This window comes from Fonsecaea nubica (assembly GCF_001646965.1).
Source record: "Fonsecaea nubica strain CBS 269.64 chromosome Unknown Scaff165, whole genome shotgun sequence".
Lineage (NCBI taxonomy): Eukaryota > Fungi > Ascomycota > Eurotiomycetes > Chaetothyriales > Herpotrichiellaceae > Fonsecaea > Fonsecaea nubica.
The window spans coordinates 1-17962 of NW_019173838.1; the positions used below are offsets into that span (position 1 = coordinate 1).

At 50.2% G+C, this 17962-nt stretch overlaps 8 protein-coding genes across 8 annotated transcripts; 4 read left to right on the forward strand and 4 right to left on the reverse strand.

Moving 5' to 3' along the window:
• Positions 1 to 2686: 2686 nt before the first annotated feature.
• On the reverse strand, positions 2687 to 3280 carry AYO20_11549 (hypothetical protein; the record flags this gene model as incomplete). The annotated part of the gene is made up of 1 exon (XM_022649796.1): positions 2687 to 3280. The coding sequence occupies one exon, from the start codon at positions 3278 to 3280 to the stop codon at positions 2687 to 2689; it is 594 nt and encodes a 197-aa protein (XP_022494218.1).
• A 558-nt stretch (positions 3281 to 3838) lies between these two features.
• Positions 3839 to 4654, forward strand: AYO20_11550 (hypothetical protein; the record flags this gene model as incomplete). Its single annotated transcript, XM_022649797.1, has 2 exons — positions 3839 to 4022; positions 4176 to 4654. The coding sequence occupies 2 exons, from the start codon at positions 3839 to 3841 to the stop codon at positions 4652 to 4654; spliced, it is 663 nt and encodes a 220-aa protein (XP_022494219.1).
• Positions 4655 to 4906: 252 nt separating this feature from the next.
• Positions 4907 to 7092, reverse strand: AYO20_11551 (hypothetical protein; the record flags this gene model as incomplete). The annotated part of the gene is made up of 3 exons (XM_022649798.1): positions 4907 to 6149; positions 6236 to 6787; positions 6860 to 7092. 3 exons carry the CDS (start codon positions 7090 to 7092, stop codon positions 4907 to 4909), a joined length of 2028 nt encoding a protein of 675 aa, XP_022494220.1.
• Positions 7093 to 7395: 303 nt separating this feature from the next.
• AYO20_11552 (hypothetical protein) lies at positions 7396 to 8554 on the forward strand (the record flags this gene model as incomplete). The annotated part of the gene is made up of 4 exons (XM_022649799.1): positions 7396 to 7504; positions 7601 to 7881; positions 7959 to 8126; positions 8189 to 8554. 4 exons carry the CDS (start codon positions 7396 to 7398, stop codon positions 8552 to 8554), a joined length of 924 nt encoding a protein of 307 aa, XP_022494221.1.
• Positions 8555 to 9291: 737 nt separating this feature from the next.
• AYO20_11553 (hypothetical protein) lies at positions 9292 to 12317 on the reverse strand (the record flags this gene model as incomplete). Its single annotated transcript, XM_022649800.1, has 9 exons — positions 9292 to 9426; positions 9522 to 9831; positions 9919 to 10415; positions 10510 to 10716; positions 10779 to 11077; positions 11143 to 11309; positions 11493 to 12053; positions 12162 to 12187; positions 12252 to 12317. The coding sequence occupies 9 exons, from the start codon at positions 12315 to 12317 to the stop codon at positions 9292 to 9294; spliced, it is 2268 nt and encodes a 755-aa protein (XP_022494222.1).
• Positions 12318 to 13342: 1025 nt separating this feature from the next.
• Positions 13343 to 15353, forward strand: AYO20_11554 (hypothetical protein; the record flags this gene model as incomplete). Its single annotated transcript, XM_022649801.1, has 6 exons — positions 13343 to 13490; positions 13550 to 13850; positions 13910 to 14053; positions 14113 to 14259; positions 14322 to 14716; positions 14836 to 15353. The coding sequence occupies 6 exons, from the start codon at positions 13343 to 13345 to the stop codon at positions 15351 to 15353; spliced, it is 1653 nt and encodes a 550-aa protein (XP_022494223.1).
• A 698-nt stretch (positions 15354 to 16051) lies between these two features.
• AYO20_11555 (hypothetical protein) lies at positions 16052 to 16627 on the forward strand (the record flags this gene model as incomplete). Its single annotated transcript, XM_022649802.1, has 1 exon — positions 16052 to 16627. The coding sequence occupies one exon, from the start codon at positions 16052 to 16054 to the stop codon at positions 16625 to 16627; it is 576 nt and encodes a 191-aa protein (XP_022494224.1).
• A 179-nt stretch (positions 16628 to 16806) lies between these two features.
• On the reverse strand, positions 16807 to 17860 carry AYO20_11556 (hypothetical protein; the record flags this gene model as incomplete). The annotated part of the gene is made up of 4 exons (XM_022649803.1): positions 16807 to 16991; positions 17113 to 17344; positions 17452 to 17619; positions 17675 to 17860. The coding sequence occupies 4 exons, from the start codon at positions 17858 to 17860 to the stop codon at positions 16807 to 16809; spliced, it is 771 nt and encodes a 256-aa protein (XP_022494225.1).
• Between the last annotated feature and the right edge of the window lie 102 nt (positions 17861 to 17962).

The following is a 17962-nucleotide window of genomic DNA, read 5'->3' on the forward strand; positions in this document are numbered from 1 at the left end:
CTTCGTTTAGTTATATAGTTATATAGTTATTTTCAATCGTTTTCGATCAATCTTCGGTTCGGTTTTCGTACTAGGGTTGTCCTACCGCTCGTAGAGAGATACCCTTCTTCGAGGCGTTCGTCGCAGTTAAATCTTCATCTTATTAGAGGCACTAATGAACTAGGGCGAGGCTCTTAGCTAGAGGTATTAACTCGTACGGCGGTGGGCATAGTAGTAGGGGTAACGACTATCGCTCAATAATAATAACAATAATATAGAAGGCCCTAATTAGATAGGTTCTATAACTAGATAGATAACTTAATTGCTCTCTACCGTATCTCACGGTGTATCCTTCTCTACTTAAGGAAAAAGAAAGGAAAACTTAGACCTAATGCCCGTGTCCCCACTAACTAATGATCAAGAGTGCCTACCTGTACATTGTACAGGCCAATTCCACCAATCACGTTCCAGCTTGCCTTTCTCCCCCATTACAATAGTGAGTAGGCTAGTATAGCGAGTAGACTACCTTAACCGGACTACTACGATATTTCTTGTCTATACTTAACTATAACGCGTTAAATTATTTATAACTACTTAGAATCCTCTTCCCTAGTAGTAGAGATATCTATCTAATACGTTCTTAAGTTATATCTAACGTTACTATAGATACTATACTATTATTAAGTCGCCGGAGCCGAAGATTTACTACTACTACTACGCGACCTTTCTTACTTAATCTTAATAACTACCTCGATTCAGGATCTCTATTACTATCCCTAGGATACTATTGTACTTCCGCCTTCCTAAAGACGAACTTTTTTAGCCCTACGACGTCGACTAAGGGTGTATATCTCCTCTCGAAGTATATAGTTCTTAGATTATAAAAGACTTATCTAATGTATAATACTCTATATCCCCTTCGCTAGCTAGTTTATAGCTTTAATAATCGACGTTAGAGAGCTTCCTTAATAATAGGAGATCTAATTAGTAATAAGTTAAGTCTATAAAGACGCCTTAATTATATTAGTAGGTGTCTTTATTATCTAGGTTATAGGTTCTTCTAAGGCCGTTTCTAGCGGTATTAGTATCTTTAATATAATATCTAGCTTTAAGAGTACCGCTATAGAGTTATAAGAGATTAATTTAGCCCCCTAAAAACCCTTCTAGACGTTTTAAGTAGTTATTACTTACTTAAATACCGTAATAAAGGCCGAGAAGAAGTCTTCCTTAGTAATATACGTAGTTCTAGCCTTTATTCTTCTCTTAATTTATTAGTCGTACGCCTTTTTTAGCGGGCTAAAGTACCTAACGTCGAGAGGCTAGAGAATATAAGATAAATAAGCTAATATATAAAGTATAGTAATATTATTCTCCTTATAATATAGCTCGAAATCGACGGAGTAGTGACTTTTATACCTATCTAGTACTAATAGTTAATAACTACTAGAAATACGCGACTTAGTATATTAATCGAAGTACTAAAGCTATTCTAGACCTCTCTCGTTCGTTATCTAGCTATTAGAAGATATAGTAACTATCTAGTTACGTAGTAGAACCCTATTTTCGTACTAAGATAAGAGATGAAATTTACTTAAAATAATAATAAAGAGTGGTATATAAAACCCTATCGCCTCGACCTCTTAAATTACTATTATCTATTCCCGATTATCTAGTTACTTTATCTTTATATTAGAATGTCTTTTAGATGAAGTAACGACTATCGTAGACAAGATAACGTCTATTATAAACCTAGTCTCGTTAAAGTTATATACGTCTTAGTCTAGAATACTATACTTCGCGATTATATTATATATAAGGCGAAACTACGCGTTAATTATAGCTAGATCTTCGTATTAGGCCCTCTAATAGTTATATTTACGAAAGAATTACGTCCGAAGTTATAGTTCGCGCTTAATAAAGTTCGAAGCCTATCGTAGTCTAATAAGTAGTACGCCGCGGTCTATAAGGAGACGATTTACTATATCTTCTACCTTAGTTAACCGAGGAGGATAAGATCGCGTATCGAGATCTAATATATACTAAACTATCGTCTCCTCCTCTAGCTTTATTAACTTCGTTAAGTTAGGGATAGTATTACGTTAAGATAGGGTACCGCTCCGGCGGTAGGTAAGTATTGTTCGAGGTACTCCGTATAACGTAGTAGCGCGTTATACACTTAAAGACGGGTCGGATTTCATTAATTAAAGGGCTATAATAATCTAGGTCTCTTTAGAAGGAGTTTCTATAATAGATAGTGGAGATAATAGTGTTGAAATGTAGAAGTTCGAATTTCTATGATAAGTAGCCTACTCGCTATACTAGCCTACTCGCTATACATCTACGTTATCTATAAGGTTTCGATCCTATTATGAGCCTATCTACCTATATCTATCTAGGTAGCCCTCTGAGTCCTTTAAATACTTCTCTACTCTAAGTAGTATACTCCTCTTGTGCAGTTTACTTCGGCTCCCTACGCTATTTGTGATAGGCTCATTCGTATAGATAACGGTCTGTAGAAAGAGATAAAAGGGGCAGGTGAGATTTTCACTAACAATAGTATATCCATAGACTCCCATATGGCCACTGGTGCCCCATAAATTCTTCTCCTCTTGTGAGCCCTGTAAGAGTTTAGAGTATTTAATGGGTCGAGAAGACCTTCTAGGAATAGCACCAGACACGATGTACCATCAATGGCATGCCTCTACCTTCAGCCTCGAGCATCCTCAGGTACCTTAGCATCGAACCCGTTGAGGATCACGCTGACATAGCTATAAAATCCCGTGTAATGGATGACGGCTGCTGCGCCGTCCTTGCCCAACACCTGTACCGCCTTGTCGTAAATCGTTTCGTCGAGAGGCCCCGGCTTGCCCAGAGCGGTCGTCAGCTCGAAAACGGTTTTCCCTTCATCTGTCAACGTGCCGGGACATCTGCCTGTGTTGATCTCTTGTAATTCAGCCTCGGTGATCCCGGCCCGTTGAGTGGCGATGATATGGTGCGCGTAATTTTCATAGGCGGCCTGCGTGCGCGACCCCACCACCGCAATCGCAACTTCGCGGCCATATAGAGACAGGCCGGGGATCGTCTGCAGGGCTTTGACGATGGCCTGGAACGGCCGCGCCACTTCAGGATGATGGAGCAGGATACCGTATGGTCCAATCAGAGTGCCGTCGTCGAGAATCAGCCGCGGCGACCGCGACGGGGAGTGGTAACGCGCTTGGATGGATTGGGTGAAGTCGTCGTGCAGTGACCTTTGATCCTCGGTGAGGTCCGAGGTTGGAATCAGGCCCAAGCGGTTCGACATGGTGGTTTCAACAAGCGGGGGACGATTCTGAGCTAAACGTCGCCGAGAAAAGAAGTAGAGGCACAGGAGATTAGCGGCGATGACGGCTTTATCATACAACTGAAGTTCTTAAAAGAGGGTAAGATTAGGCTTCGTAACATAGCGCGAGGAGGCCAATGACTTCAGCCGCACTGTGAATGATCGTCGGTTAATCCTCGCTTCGACTGTCTCATGATGTAGCGGATGGGATCGGGCCCTAGAGAAAGCGGCGGGGAGCCTATGGAATGCTAAGGAGCCAGCACCAAAGATTGGGGTTAGGGTTGCTTGGTGCCGGTTAGCGAGGCTGCGCGGGCGCCGAGCTCCCTGAGGTTGAAATCCCGGGCCTCCGATTGGGTGGTCGGATGTCGACATCCTCGGGGCTACACAAATTGTGTCTTTCCAATTCCACCGTGACCAATACACCACGACAGCCGAGGATGAGGGGAAATTGATATAATCAGGCTCAGAACACGATGTGACACCCGGCTGAGGAAGCTTCAGAACGAGAATCGCCAACGTGACCCCGACAGATACGACAAGATGGCTCCCGTGACGGAGGTGGCTTTCCTCCCCCTTCGGCCAGGCGTCGACATCAACGACACCTCCACGTCTGAAGGTAAAGTCATGGCAAACATGGTCGAGGTCGGCAAGCACGCGCCCGGTGTCCAGAAGAACTATTGGGGCATAGAGGAGGAGAATTCCGCGCACGTTCACTTAATGCTAGGTAAGTACTTTAAGCACCCGGGCCCCAGGCATGCCTGTCGACAACATATTTGCGTTGCGTTGCGCATTCACTTGCCCCCTACCCTATCGAGATCCTTCTCAGATTGGCTGAACTGACGATTGGATTGCCGGTGGTGGTGGTGGTGGTGATTAGATTGGGACTCTCTCGAAGCCCACAAAGCCTACCAAGCGCGCCCAGAGTACCCTGAGTTCCTGGCGGCCGCGCGGTCGATGGTGAACCCTGAGTCCACGTCGGAGGCGTTCCACGTATCGTTTACTCCCCATCCACCGACCCCGGCTCTGCAGGCACCCGTCACAGAGATCCTGCGCGCCTATTACCCCGTCGACCAGGTGAGCACGGAGGGCGTGGCATTCGAGGCCGACCTACTCAGATTATTGGACGCCCTACGCGCACACGGCGTGCCCGGCTTCTCGGGCGAAATCTCCTCGGGCTGGTCGCTCGAAGAGGTCGATTACGAGAGTACCCCGAGTAAGGTCTTTGTGGCGTATATTGGCTGGGATAGTGTGCAAGCGCACGTCGATGCGACCAAGTCGGAGATCTACCAGGCAAACCGGTTGAATCGCTTGCCCAAGGCTATCAAGGTCGCGCACGTCAAGGTCAAGTCGCCATAGTGTACTGGACCGAACCGGACCGTAATGTGGGTGTGTCTGCAAATTTTGTGTATCGCATAGAGAAACTATATACTCTTTCTATGTCCATGGATACAAACCCAGACCCGTCTCCCTCTTTCTGTATATCGGGCAGACCTTGATCTCTTATGCGAGTTCCCGATTATCCTGGATTTGGCGCTACTACTGCTTCAACTATGCTCAACTGTTACCCCTGTATCTCTAACCCTGTCATCTCAAATGCTACTACACCAACTACCGCTGGAACTCTCCCATATTCTCATACTCGTAGTTGGTGCTCTGGATGGACAACGTGCCAATGCTCGAAAACGTCTTCGGTGCCGTTGTAACATGTACACCGTTTGATCCGTCGTCACCAGTCCCAGCCTTAGCCTTGGGCTCGACATGGCCAGTGATCGTCCGTAGGATCTTAGTGGCATCCTCCTGACTGGGAGTCGTGTCCCCTCTCCACGCCACGTGTCCATCTGGTCTTACAAGGACGAAATCCCGCTCCCACAGCACCCTGGCATGGTCTTCTCCTTGGAGCTGCACACGTTTCAACGGTAATCCGATGGCGGCGGCTGCGTCAACAAAGGCGTTGCCTGTGTTTTGTTCGCCAGACGGGGATGAAGAAGGGCTTGAAAAGTCGACCAGAGTGAACCACGTGCCGAAGAGGTCGTATATCGGTGTAGTGCCGTCCTTGAGGAACACGTGAGGAGCACGACTACCCGGATATGTGTTCGGAATGTACCTTGAGGGAACCCACTCCGGCAGCGGCTCTCGTGCGTCGACGATCAGAATCCCTGATTTGTAAATCTGGCCCATTTCGATGCCGAGGTCCTTATTCTCCCCGTCGTGCTCTTGATAGTGATGATGAACAGCGTCGCGCACGGCTCGATTCGATTCTGCGTCCAGCTCAGACAGACGCCCGCGTGCTCCCAGCAGCTCAGCAGCTTTACTATGCACCGCATTGTGGACTCCAGAGCGCTCAATCGAAGTCAGGGCAATTGGTCGACGTTCTTCCTCGTATGAGGATAGCAGCGCTGGACCACCCCACTGTTTGATTGTCGCTGCCAACTTCCAGCCCAGGTCGAAGGCGTCTCCCAGTCCCATATTCATGCCGTAGCCCCCGGTCGGAATGTTCTGATGAGCCGCGTCGCCAGCCAGGAAGATCCGTCCTTTGGGGCTTCTAAATGAGCGAGCAATTGCAATGCTCGGTCTGTAGGTCGACCTGACTAGGACCTCGTCGATGGTGATGGGATACGGCGCGTTCCATCCGCCAAGGACCTGGTACACGGCGTCATGCGAATCAATCGTCTCGTGGTCCTGTCCGATGGGGATGTGAAGGTGGGTTGTCCACGTGTCTTTCTCGTCTTGCGCGATGATGGCCCCACGAAAGCGACCCTCGTCGAGGAAAAAGATGTGCCAGAACAGACCCTGGCGATGGAGCCGGGTCAGATCACGAGACTTGAAATGGATCAAAAGGGTGTACGTCGGCCTGTATCAGTAATAGCAGTCAACAAATGAGAGACAATCAACAATCGATGAATGGATGAACCTGGGAAGGGGGGCACGAGAGCATACACTGGTCCGCCATCTAGGGGGATTTGAAGACCACGCCGAATTCTGCTGGATGCACCATCGCACGCTGCCACAAACTTGGATGAGATATATGATGTCCGGCCTTCTGCGAGGTTGGTTGCAGTTGTCACGACACCGTCATCGCTCTCCTCGGTCGCCTCCACCTTCCAGCCAAACCTCATTTCGATCAACGGATCCTTGTCGCACACACCCTTGAGCCAAGCTTCAAACACTGCTTGAGAAAGGCGTTGGTAAGGTTCCAATGGCAGACTGCCGTCGTTTGAGGCGGCAATGATCTTGCGATACTCGTTGACGCTGGGATGAGGCCATTCGGAGATCGATTCTGGCTCGTGCAACGATTTGGATATCTTGACACTGCTTGGGAACTCGGGCGGTACACCTTGTGAAAAATCAAGTTTAGTGAGAAACGCCTTAATGGGTGTTTCGAGTTGGAAGTTGCCAGATTTCGCACCTTGTTTGCGCAGTTGGTTTGCGAGCCCGATTTTGCGAAACAGTTCCATCGATCTCGCGTTGGTCAAATCCATTTTCGGCCATCTCGAGTAGCGTTTTATTTTAGCAAAAGAAGTAGAAGTACAAAGATCATGCATGGGACTATTGCCGGCTCACCTTGTGGTCGTTGCGTTACGTTCCAGGACGAGGGATTTTATGCCATAGAAGCTCAGTACTTTCCCCAACACCAATCCCACGGGTCCGCCTCCAGCGATAAGGACACGGTCATCCTCGAGCGCTTCCGTACGTGCTTCAAGTTGATTGCCATTCATGTGCCCGTTCTGATGAGGTTCTGCTGCATGGTCTTGGGAATCAGAGGCATTGATATCAGTGGCAGACGAGATCGCCATGATTTGCAGCTAGATCTGCCCTTTCCCAATACCGGCGGACTTTAGTAGACGAACAGAAGAGAATAGATGTAAGATTGCTGTATATTCGTTCCATTGAATTTTTTTCGCCCGGTAAAAGATAAGGCTTCGACTTGAAGGGCGATCGCATCAATCTAGTCCGGTTCCAAGGGTGTTGCTACCGGGCCGAGATCCCTCGACTCCTGCGCCGCTCCAGACAGTACATGCCTCCCGAGAGGGCGGCCAATATAGAATCCCCGGGCCCCTGTGTTTTGTGGTATGATAATAGAATATGATCACTAGAACATGAGAGGGACTCTTACGGTCGTTGTTCCTGCAGACTTCTGTGAAATGTCTCTAATTCAATTTCCGGAGAATTTCCACTCCTTGCGAGATCAAACCGTCGTCATTACAGGTAGGAAGGACCATTCCTTGCGGGGGATATTCCATCTGACACATAAAATACCTACGCATATGAGCCTTTCGGCCATCTGCTAACGCAAAATCATAGGCGGAGCAAGTGGAATTGGAGAAGCCTTTGTTCGACTTGCCTGTGAGAACGGAGCACACGTCGTCTTTGGAGACCTACAAGACGAGCTAGGCGGCAAGGTAGCTCTGGAGACTGGGGCGACATTCGTCAAGACCGATGTTTCCAAATACAAGGAGCTGCTGCGATTGTTTGACGAAGCGTACAAGAAGCATGGAGCGGTGGATCATGCCATTGCTAATGCGGGCATATATGAGCCCAAGGGCCTGTTCGACCCATCGACAGATCTGCAGAGCCTCGACCAGGTTCGTTGGTTCGTCCTCGACGCGAACCCAAGCCTCTCTCTCCTCCCCCGTATTTACTGGGCTCACAAACGGCACAGGAGCCACCCACTAGCATCGTGGACGTGAACTTGCGCGGTGTGTTATTCTTTGCCTACATCGCAGCAGCCTACCTGCGACAAGGCGATTCTGCGCATCGAAACAAGTCATTGACCTTGGTTTCGTCGACGGCTGGAATCTTATGTCCGGCTGAGACGCCTTTTTACAACGTACGTTTGCCCGCCTAATACATACATACAAGGGATGTTGTCTGTTGACCCCTTAAAATTAGACCACAAAGTCCGGTGTGTTGGGACTGTCACGCAGCCTAGCGGGCTCTCTCGCGACTACACACGGGATCCGTGTCAATGGGATGTGCCCATCTGTCACCGCCACCCCTTTGTCCGCGCTGCACGTTCTCCCTGTCTTTGAGTCTCTTCAGCTCCCTGTCAACTCATCACAAGACGTGGCAAAGGTCCTGGCTGGATTGTGTATTGGTGAAGAGTGGAATGGTAAGATCCTGTACGTCGAAGGAGGGAAAGCCTGGGACATCGAGCAGGGACTGACTCGCACGAGACCCGAATGGCTCGGCGCTTCTGTTCTCAAGACGCTCGACAAGATTACTGAGTACCGAGCGCAAGCTAGAGCTACAAAGTAAAAAGTAAAAATGGCAAGTTTGTGTTTGGAACGGCCCCTGCTGGATTGGGACCATCAGCTCATCAGTAGAATCCGGGAGCTTAGTGAAGGTTCGGCGAGTGGACATTCAGTTTGCACCTGAAAGAACCAAGTGGCAAAAAAGTCTCCTAAAGTGAATCACTTCCTCGAGCACCCTCGAATCAATCTGCAAAAAATGAAAAAACACAAGAGGGGGGGGGGGGGGGTGGAGAGTCTCCGGGGTCCTCAGCCACTCCGGCCCACAAGCTCCCGGAAGCCGGAGTGGCTGACCTCCGACTCTTCCGAACCCTCCGAGCCCCGAGATCCTCTCCAGATTCGCAGAAACATGCACGGGTCCCAGTCGGTTGAGACAACCGAATTCATTCGAGTGCGGGTCTCTGGCAACTGAACCGTGCAGGAAGGCAAGCAACAGCCTACCTAGTGCCCACGGGCACGCGCAGTTCCGAGTAGGAGCGGGTATATGTATATTGGCAAAGTCATCAAGTGGCAGTGGAAGGATGTTGGTCCTTAGTTGACTGCAGACCCGACCACGGGAAATCTTCCGCAGCAAATATCGGACATTGACAACGCGAACCACGAGGCCAGAACGCAAGGATGATTCGCCTCTGCCCTGTCGAAATTTGAGGCTTACTCGCTCATCCTACATAGTCATATAACAACTATTACAAGATTGAACTTTCTGAGGGGGATATCGAACACAAGACTTGAATGGTCTACCTACTACTTGCTGATGGAAAAGTCGATCGAGCCATCCGGCAAAGTGTCCATTGCCATTGACGAGACTTGAGTCAGGGCGGGCAGGAAGCAGACCAAATTTTCCAGGCCTATTTCGTTGACATCAAAATCTCCGAATTCCTGTAAGCAAGAATAGAAAACGGTTAGCATTGAAAACATGACCAAGAAAAAGGCGACTGAAGTAGGTGCTCTGAAAAAGAAAGAAAGAAGCTTACCTCGTCCCATGAACATAGATCCATCCCGTCGTTGCCGTTGGTTTCAAGTCCGGCTGTCAATGCAGGTAGGACTTCACTGCCGCCTCTGTGTGAGCCCTGCGCTCTTTCCGTAGCATTCTGAGCAAGTTTTACAATATCTTTTGTGAAGGGGAACCGCTTAGTCGATGTCGTAGCGTAGTCTAAGTATCCAAAGTACCCGGCAGCCATTTGCAGTAGACCCAAATCGGAAGGGACAGAGGACCGAGTGGGATATTTGAGAATGTAGACGAACAGATTGATCATGCCTACAATAGGATACAAGAAGAGTTCCCTGCATAGTAGTACATTGTTAGAAAAAAAAGTAGGAAGCGCAAGACAAAGGGAGAGGGTGGAAAGGAACTGGTAAAACGCCACTCACCACGCTGGAGCTGCCGCGGAAAGATGTAGATATTTCGTGGTCAGTATGATGTTTCGGGCGGCTTCGGCAAGGGTTTGTGTGCTTGCGTCGATCTGTGGATTCAGGTCGACATCTGAGCCAGCCTCCAGCCGTGTCAATTCCCAGGGGTAGGCGAACACTGAATGTATTGCTGCCAAACTTCCGTGGTATGCCAGGTGTAGATAAGTGATGTGACTCATCTGTAGGTCTGGAGAAGCCAGGACTGGCTGCGAGCGTCGGAATCGTAAAGTCGCTGGCACTGTGTCGTACCAGGACTTGAGTCTTTGGTGAATTTCGTTGACGGTCTCGATTGTTTTGCTGGGTTTCCGTCGACGAGCTTTTGCCGCGGTCAGTTGATCAATGATAGAAGATGAGATTTGTGCATGGCGGATAACATGGTGGAAGAATTCTGTTTTGATCGAAGGTTGTCCGTCAATGGGTTCAGGAAGCTGGCAGTCAATGTGATCGTCGTTGATCATCTGATGGAATTTGTGAGCCGTATACTCAAACCTCGACCCGCAGGGGAGAGAAAAGGGGGGTTGCAGGGGCAGATGGCCAAGGCGCAAAACATACTGATGGGCGGCAAGCTCGGTATGCAATATGTTTCTCATAGAAGTACATGGTCCAGAACAGCCGGCTTCGAAGGGCTATCTCAGCCGCTGAGAGTTTGGTCGTCGCGGGCGGCTGTAGATGGAGTCCCTTGGACTGAGCCAGGCGTACCGTGGTACTGATGAGCATATATTCCAATTTCGGATTGCCCATTCCTTCAACAAAGAGGGACTACAACGACAGGGTCAATGGTTTTCATCCATACAGCCTTGTGGGCGACATGCAGAACCTACCATGGCTAAGAGCGCTTGCACCGCGGAAAGATTCGATCGAAAGTAAACCAGCTCGGTGTGAACTGAGAGAGCATTTTCAAAGTACTGCCAGGATTTCCTTTGCGCCTCCGCCCATGACTCTGGCACTGTCTCTCTATAGGTGGACGCTCTGCAGCCAAATGCATAGACGACATTGCGCAGAGCGTACCATGCTGGATCATCCCCAGAAGCAGAACTCAGAATTTGAGCGGTTAGGCGCGCTTCGAAAGACGCTCGATCAACGATATCAAAGGCCGATTCGAAGGCATGGTCGAAATATGCTGAGGAAGCCTTCATTAGCAGTGAGCCAACCAAGGACAACAACGGGGAAAAAGTTCTCACGCACCTGCGGCATAATCTCTGGCACATGCGAGGTCCGGTTCCGGCACTCTCCCACGTTGCATGGACGTTTGCATCTTCAAGTCGCGATATACGGTACTCGTGAGCGATGCGGCACTATCTGTGAAGCCCGAGACGCCAATCTGCTTGGACACCCATTCTGCCGCAGGATTGCTGCATATCGACAGATAGGATCCAGGTCCTGTGGATGTTAGTGGGCAATCGCTGGTATGGAAGGGGGAGGCAAGAGACCGTGAAGTTCTTCCACTGGGCTCTAGTAGCAGCATTAGCTTGTGTGGCATATATCCACCCACTCCGAGATCACTAACCGCTGGCTCGTTTCCGTCGTGTACTGACGTTGTGGCACCATGAACCTGAAGTGCCTCTGTGCTAATGGGCGTTCCTTGGAGTTTGAGGGGACGGAGGGTCGGATTCGCCTGCCGCGTATCGGGCGGGGTGGCTGAAGGTTGATATGTGTTTGTATAGCTCGAAGCAACAGCAATATTACCATGTGGAGTCAGCGTTGCATCTCTCGCGTCTCTGTCGTCGGAAGTTGAGTTACCAAATGGTACCTGTGAGTGCTGGAAAGGCGATGCAAGATTGCTAGCGAATTGATTCCGGTTCTGGGTCTGGGTCTGAGTCGATATGGATCCCATGCCAGACGGTCGATCAGTGCCTATACATGTCTCGCTGCCCAGCAGTTGTGAGCGCTCATACTCTGCATCCAGGGTTCGAGGCTCCGAGAACACATTTGCCGTCCAAGTACTGCCACTCTGAGCCTCCTTTGAGGAAGAGGAGGAGGGTTGCGTGGCAGGAACAACGATGCCAGCCTGGCGTAAAAGGTCTTCCGCCTTCTCGAGTCGATTCTGGAGAAGCCGCTGGACTTCTTTCGCTTCTCGTGGCTTCCTTTGGATCTTCCTGTTTGAGGGAGTGAAATGGCACACCTCGCCATGAGACTTTGGAAATCATGAGCCGTTCTAGCTACCCGTCTGAATCCCATTCTGGAGGGATGAGGATGTTTCTTACCTCACAATTTCGACACGGTGCTTGTCCTATACCTGTTAGTCCGGGCGACAGAATAACCAGCAGCCGGGTAGAGATACCAGTACATCTGACCTTCTTCAGCCGACAGTAATCGCATGCCAGCGTAGACTTGGGGACTGCTTCTTTGGCAACTGGCATTGTGCCGAGGCTATGCCTTTGGCCCTTTACAGAGGAAGATCCAGCGACAAGTGTATGATACCGTCCACGTTGGAAGAGTTGAGAGGAGGGAGGGAGGGCGATATGTTGTTTGGTAGAGCTAACTACCTGCAAAAGAACACTTTACAGACATAGTGGAATGATTTTGGAATTGTTTGGCACATTGGCAGATGGAAGAAAGACTGTGAGGTTGCAACTTGCCACTTAACTAGCGGATGATGGGGGATGGAGGGGCAAGTGGCCCAGACTCATCAGGTGCTGGTAGTGGCACCCACCCAGGTGGTGGGCACCCAGCGGGAGTGGCAACGAGTAGTAATCATGACCTAGGCGTAAGGCTCCCTAGGACTCACTAAGCCCTGGGGCACCTGCACGGGTCTTTACCTGTTAGTCTGGGGTAAGGCACCCGAGGACTGCTAACTAGACTAAGTGTAGCTGGACATCTACACCTAGGTGACCCTGGAATTACCCCGGAGCGCAGGTACTGCCCCGCTAACACGCAGCATGGACTTGCGAAGCTGACACACGCCGAAAGACACCGACCCTTTAGTACTTACACCTTCGTACTTAAATCCAGAGTGTTCCTGGATGCATATCGACTTCATCTCTGCCAATGTATAATAAGAAGACCTCTTCGGAGCTCGGCTGGATGGCCTCGGCTGGAACTCGCCCCACCGGGTCAAAAGTTCTCTTCCAGCTCGAATCGCTGACTGGCTCGGTGCCCCGTGGGGCCCCAACAGTACACAGTCAGCCGGAGGAGGTGTCTTCTCCGAGACTGGACCTTTGAAAGCCTCGAGCATAATTTGATATGGTTCGGGCCCCGGGTTCCTCTTGCGCAGGTCTAGGTCTTTATTGACGCTCCAATATCTCTTCAGGTGATGCCTATCCTCATGCATGCATCCCTGTGGAAACCATCCCTAGCAAACACTCCCCTCAACTTTCAAACATAGCACTCAAGCAACTCCATGATGGAAGAAAAGCTCTCAAAGCAAGCAAGTGAGGTGGGAACAATGGAGCAACAGCTTGAAACGACGACCAAGGACAAAGACGGCGAGCATGAGCACAACGTGGTCATCAAGGGCGACGACTCGGATGGGAAACTCGACTGGTCCGTTCGTGCCTTTGTGGCCTACCTCTCGCTCTGTTTCGTCTACACTGGTATGTGTCATGTCCCGCGTCAGTTAGTGACGAAAACATCATGCTAACGATTCTGCCAGGCTCGCAGATGCCGCTCTACTTCTGTGCTGGGGGTACCAGTTACATTATCGAGGACATCGGAGGCTCAACCACGAGTTCCTGGTTGCCAGTGGCATACACCCTTTCAGCAGCAATTCCCATCCCCTTCACTGGCTACCTTCAAGACATCTTCGGCCGGCGCCCCATTGCTTTAGCTTCGACAGTGTTGGTCATAGTTGGCTCGATCATCATGGGCACCGCCCACAGCTTTGGCCAAGCCGTGGTAGCCATGACACTTTGTGGCATTGGCGCAGGTATCGCCGAACTGTCAGCTCTTGCAGGGTCAGGACGAGCCAATGCCGAAATGCAAGAGACAAAGAAAGCTGACATTCATCATCCAGTATCACCGAAGTTGTTCCCATTCGAGCAAGGGGCTACAGTGTGGCAATTATGACCGCCATAGCAACCCCCCTCGGGCCATATGTTCTATACTGTCAGCTCCTAGCTACAAGGGCTACCTGGAGATGGGGATTCTGGATTGTCTGGTATGCAATAACAGCGTACTCTTCCGCCACTTCCTTCTATGCTAACAACTAGATTCCAGCATATACCAAGGTATCGCACTTGTCGGAGTTGCATTGCTATACTTTCCGTCTAAGCATTCGAGACTGGTCGGTTTGCGTCGACGGGACATCATCAGAGACATCGATTACATTGGCGGGCTCTTGTCGTTGGCAGGCTTGACTCTATTGTAAGGTTTTGCCGTGTGTATGCCCTCCATAGATGGCGACTAACCTTGTCGTGTCTTCCTAGGCTTGTGGCCTTGCAGAATGGCGGCTACCTCCACCCGTGGAAGAGTGCTGCGGTCCTCGCCCCCCTGATCACCGGTATCTTCGCCCTCGTGGCGTTCGTGGTATGGGAAATTCGATTCGCAAAGGTCCCAATCGCGCCACCCGAGCTCTTCCGGCGCCGCGTTATCCGGATGGCCTTTATCATCTCCTTCATCGCCGGCATGAACTTCTATTCCCTTACCAACTTTGCCCCGACGTATTTCAGCAGTGTCTATCCGGCAGACCCGATTCTGGTTGGAGGTAGAGGTGCAGGTATGCCAACAGCTAACATTTTCGGTGCTGTGTTTGGGAACTGGTTCATTTCGCGGTTCCCCAAGTATGCGAGATGGTCGATAGCCGCGTCTTGCATCACAATGAGTAAGTTGACCTTGACCTTCATTGCTAGTTGATGATCAGTCTCGCTTCTACCCTCATTGATCTCCATAATAAGAGTAAGCTAACGGTGTTACAAAAAGCTGCCTTTATTGGGAGTATAGCGGCTGGCAATCCAACGAATCCAGGTTTTGTGACGGCGGCAACCGTCGTTGCTGGATTTGCAGTTGGTGGATTGATTGTGCCGGCGGCAACCATCGCGACCATTGCTTGTCCAGACGACATGATTGCCACCACCGCTGCGCTGACTCTGGCCATCCGTGCGATTGGCGGATCGATTGGATTCACCATCTACTACAACATCTTTATTAACAAGCTCGACGCCAAACTTCCAGCAGAGATTGCCACATATGCGATTCAGGCCGGACTCCCTGTCGACTCAGCGACGGAGTTCGTCACTACCCTCCTGACCAATCCCGCCAGTCTGGGCAGTGTCAACGGGGTCAACTCGACCATCATCGCTGCTGGGGCTCTAGGCAGCCAATGGGCCTTTGCAGATTCGCTGAAGTACATCTTTTACACCAGCATCCCGTTCGGCGTTTTGGCAATCGTCGCCGCCTTCTTTTTGGGCGACATCGTGCCGTACATGACTAACCGAATTGTTGCGACTCTCAATCACTGATGAAGAGAATGAGAACCTAGAACAATGAAGATGCACGAGGTGGGAAAGGAGGACTGTAGTTGGAGTTGTGGAACATGCATGCAGTTCCATGGCTATGGCAGAACACACTGTACTATGCGACCAGCATGACCAAGAAGACAGACTCCGCATGTTCGGCTATAGTCGCACCAGATATGTACAAAGAATACAAGTTACAATAGTGAAGTTTTCTTTTTTTTTTTTCCCGATATCTCTCTAAATGGCATTATCATGAAGAAGGTAGTATTGAACTTTCATAACGTAGCCAGCAAACTTAAGGGGAGGTGCTCCGACCCAAACTTAGACCGGGTCGGATGACTACTGGCTTTGAATGTTTTGTCCGCCAACTTTCACCCGGAGACCTTGGCTGCAGCCCGGGCAACGGAGATGTATATAGACTTCTTCGGAACTGAACCTCAGTTGGTACCAAGCATCACGAGACCATATGGACTCACATGATTTGTCGGCCGCGCCTAGTCCTCGTCCTTTAGCCAAGTTCGGAAGGCGGGCTTCGAAATCGGCAGATATAGATACCTCAACTATATCTAAAGCTTACTTCTACCCTCTACCCTGAGAAACCCGAAGCAAGATCTCCTCTGTGTTATTCTATTCGAGGGAAGGAAAAAAAAAAAGAAAACCAGTCCTCACTCTCATCCAGCTGCTGTGTTGATAGCAACACCATGTCTCCCGCGCAAAAAGCTCCGGCTCAGGCTCAGACCAAACCGCCCGCTCACCTAGTTCACGTCGTGCTCCGGACCAACAAATACAAGACGATGGTGCAATACTACAAGGACTTCCTGGGCGCACATGCCAGTTATGAGAACGACACGCTCTCGTTCCTCCGATACGACGATGAACACCACCGGATCGCCATCATCAACACGCCCGACGCGCCCGACAAGGCCCCCGGCTCGATCGGCATGGACCACATCGCCTTTGCATTTGACACCTTGGACGATCTCGCCCTCGCGTATCGTCAGCGCAAGACTCTCGGGATTCTACCGTCTGTCTGCATCAACCACGGGCCCACGACGAGCATGTACTACACCGACCCGGATGGTAACAGGATCGAAACGCAGGTCGATAATTTTGACTCGGCGGCCGAAGCTAGTGCGTTCATGGCCAGTCCGGAGTTTGCGCAGAATCCTATTGGGACAGACTTTGACCCGGAGGATCTTTGTCGACGACTCGAGAGCAAAGAGGATCATAGAGTGATTAAAAAGCGAGTGGAGATTGGTGCGAGGAGCTTGGGTTGAACCATTTAACCACTTAACTAAGTCCTCTTACTAGGATAGGCATCCGGCGGAGAAGGGAGGGAGGGAGGTGACTGGTATAATGATTTTTCTTCCGTCAAGTTAGATGATCACATTCCAAGATATCAATTACTGAGTCTCGACTCCTTTGTTTTCGTCGTTTTACATCGAATACTTGATACTTATGTACTGGCAATAAGGCCTTGTATTTCGGGCGCTGTATATTCTAACACTGATCCGGAAATCTCCCTTGATGCCTTGGTGACGGCGTATGCATAAGCCCGACCAACAACTTCAGGCTTGGACAGCTCGTACCCTGCAAAAGCCTTTCTGTAATTTGCCGCATCCTCCTGTGACCAACCCTCGTCTGCAGAGAAAACCCGGTAAGTGTTTAGTGTTTTGTGTGTGATATAGAGCCTACAGGCAACCAGGGATACACTAGAGCGAGACGGAGATTCTTAGGGGGAGGGGGAGAGGGTTTGACTTACGTGCCCCGTTCATCAGGTCTTGCACCATTTTAGTATCGCATAGGCCCGGTGATAATCCCAGCACGGTCAGCGAGGGCTCTTCCAGGTGGAGCTGCTTGGCTTCGAAGGCCACGGCGGCTTTGGACACACCGTAGAAACCCCAGCCCGCGAAAAGAGCCTGATGCCCGGCGGCGGAAGTGGTGAAGATGACTTTGCCGTAAGTCTGGCGGAGATGTGGAAGTGCGTGTTTCAACTGAAAAGTCGAGAATTGTTTAGTTGGAGTGAGACAGCAAACTCAAGCCAACCAAGTCAGGAGAAGGGGGAGTTGATTTTGTTGTACATTGTAGAGTACCAGCTTACCGTGTAGAGGTGCGACATGAGGTTGACCTGGATGGCTTTCGTCCATTTCTCCGGGTCCGAATTATGCAATCGGTGACACGGTCCAAATACTCCTGCATTGAGGCAGACTCCTGTCAATCCACCAAACCGGTCGACCGCCCGGCTTACTGCTTCGATTGACGTTTTCTCCTTTGGACAGAGTTGTTATTTTGGGGGTTCTGCCAGACTAGAGCACCTTACTTACCTGAGTGATATCCCCCACAACCACTTCAAGCCGATCAGCGTCTGCTAAGCACAACCTCTCCAGATTCCCCTTGGCGATGTCGCTGGCCACTACGCAGCCGCCAAGTTCTGTGAGCAAGGTGCGAACAATTTCGAAGCCGATGCCGCCGGCAGCACCGGTTACCAAGACAATTGGTCCAGTAGCCATGCTCGGAATTTAGGAGAGATATCACCAGCCTGATTACTGGCAGCTCAAGTAACAAGTCTAGAGCGGATGAAACGTTTCTTGATGTTGTTAATGAGGCCGAGG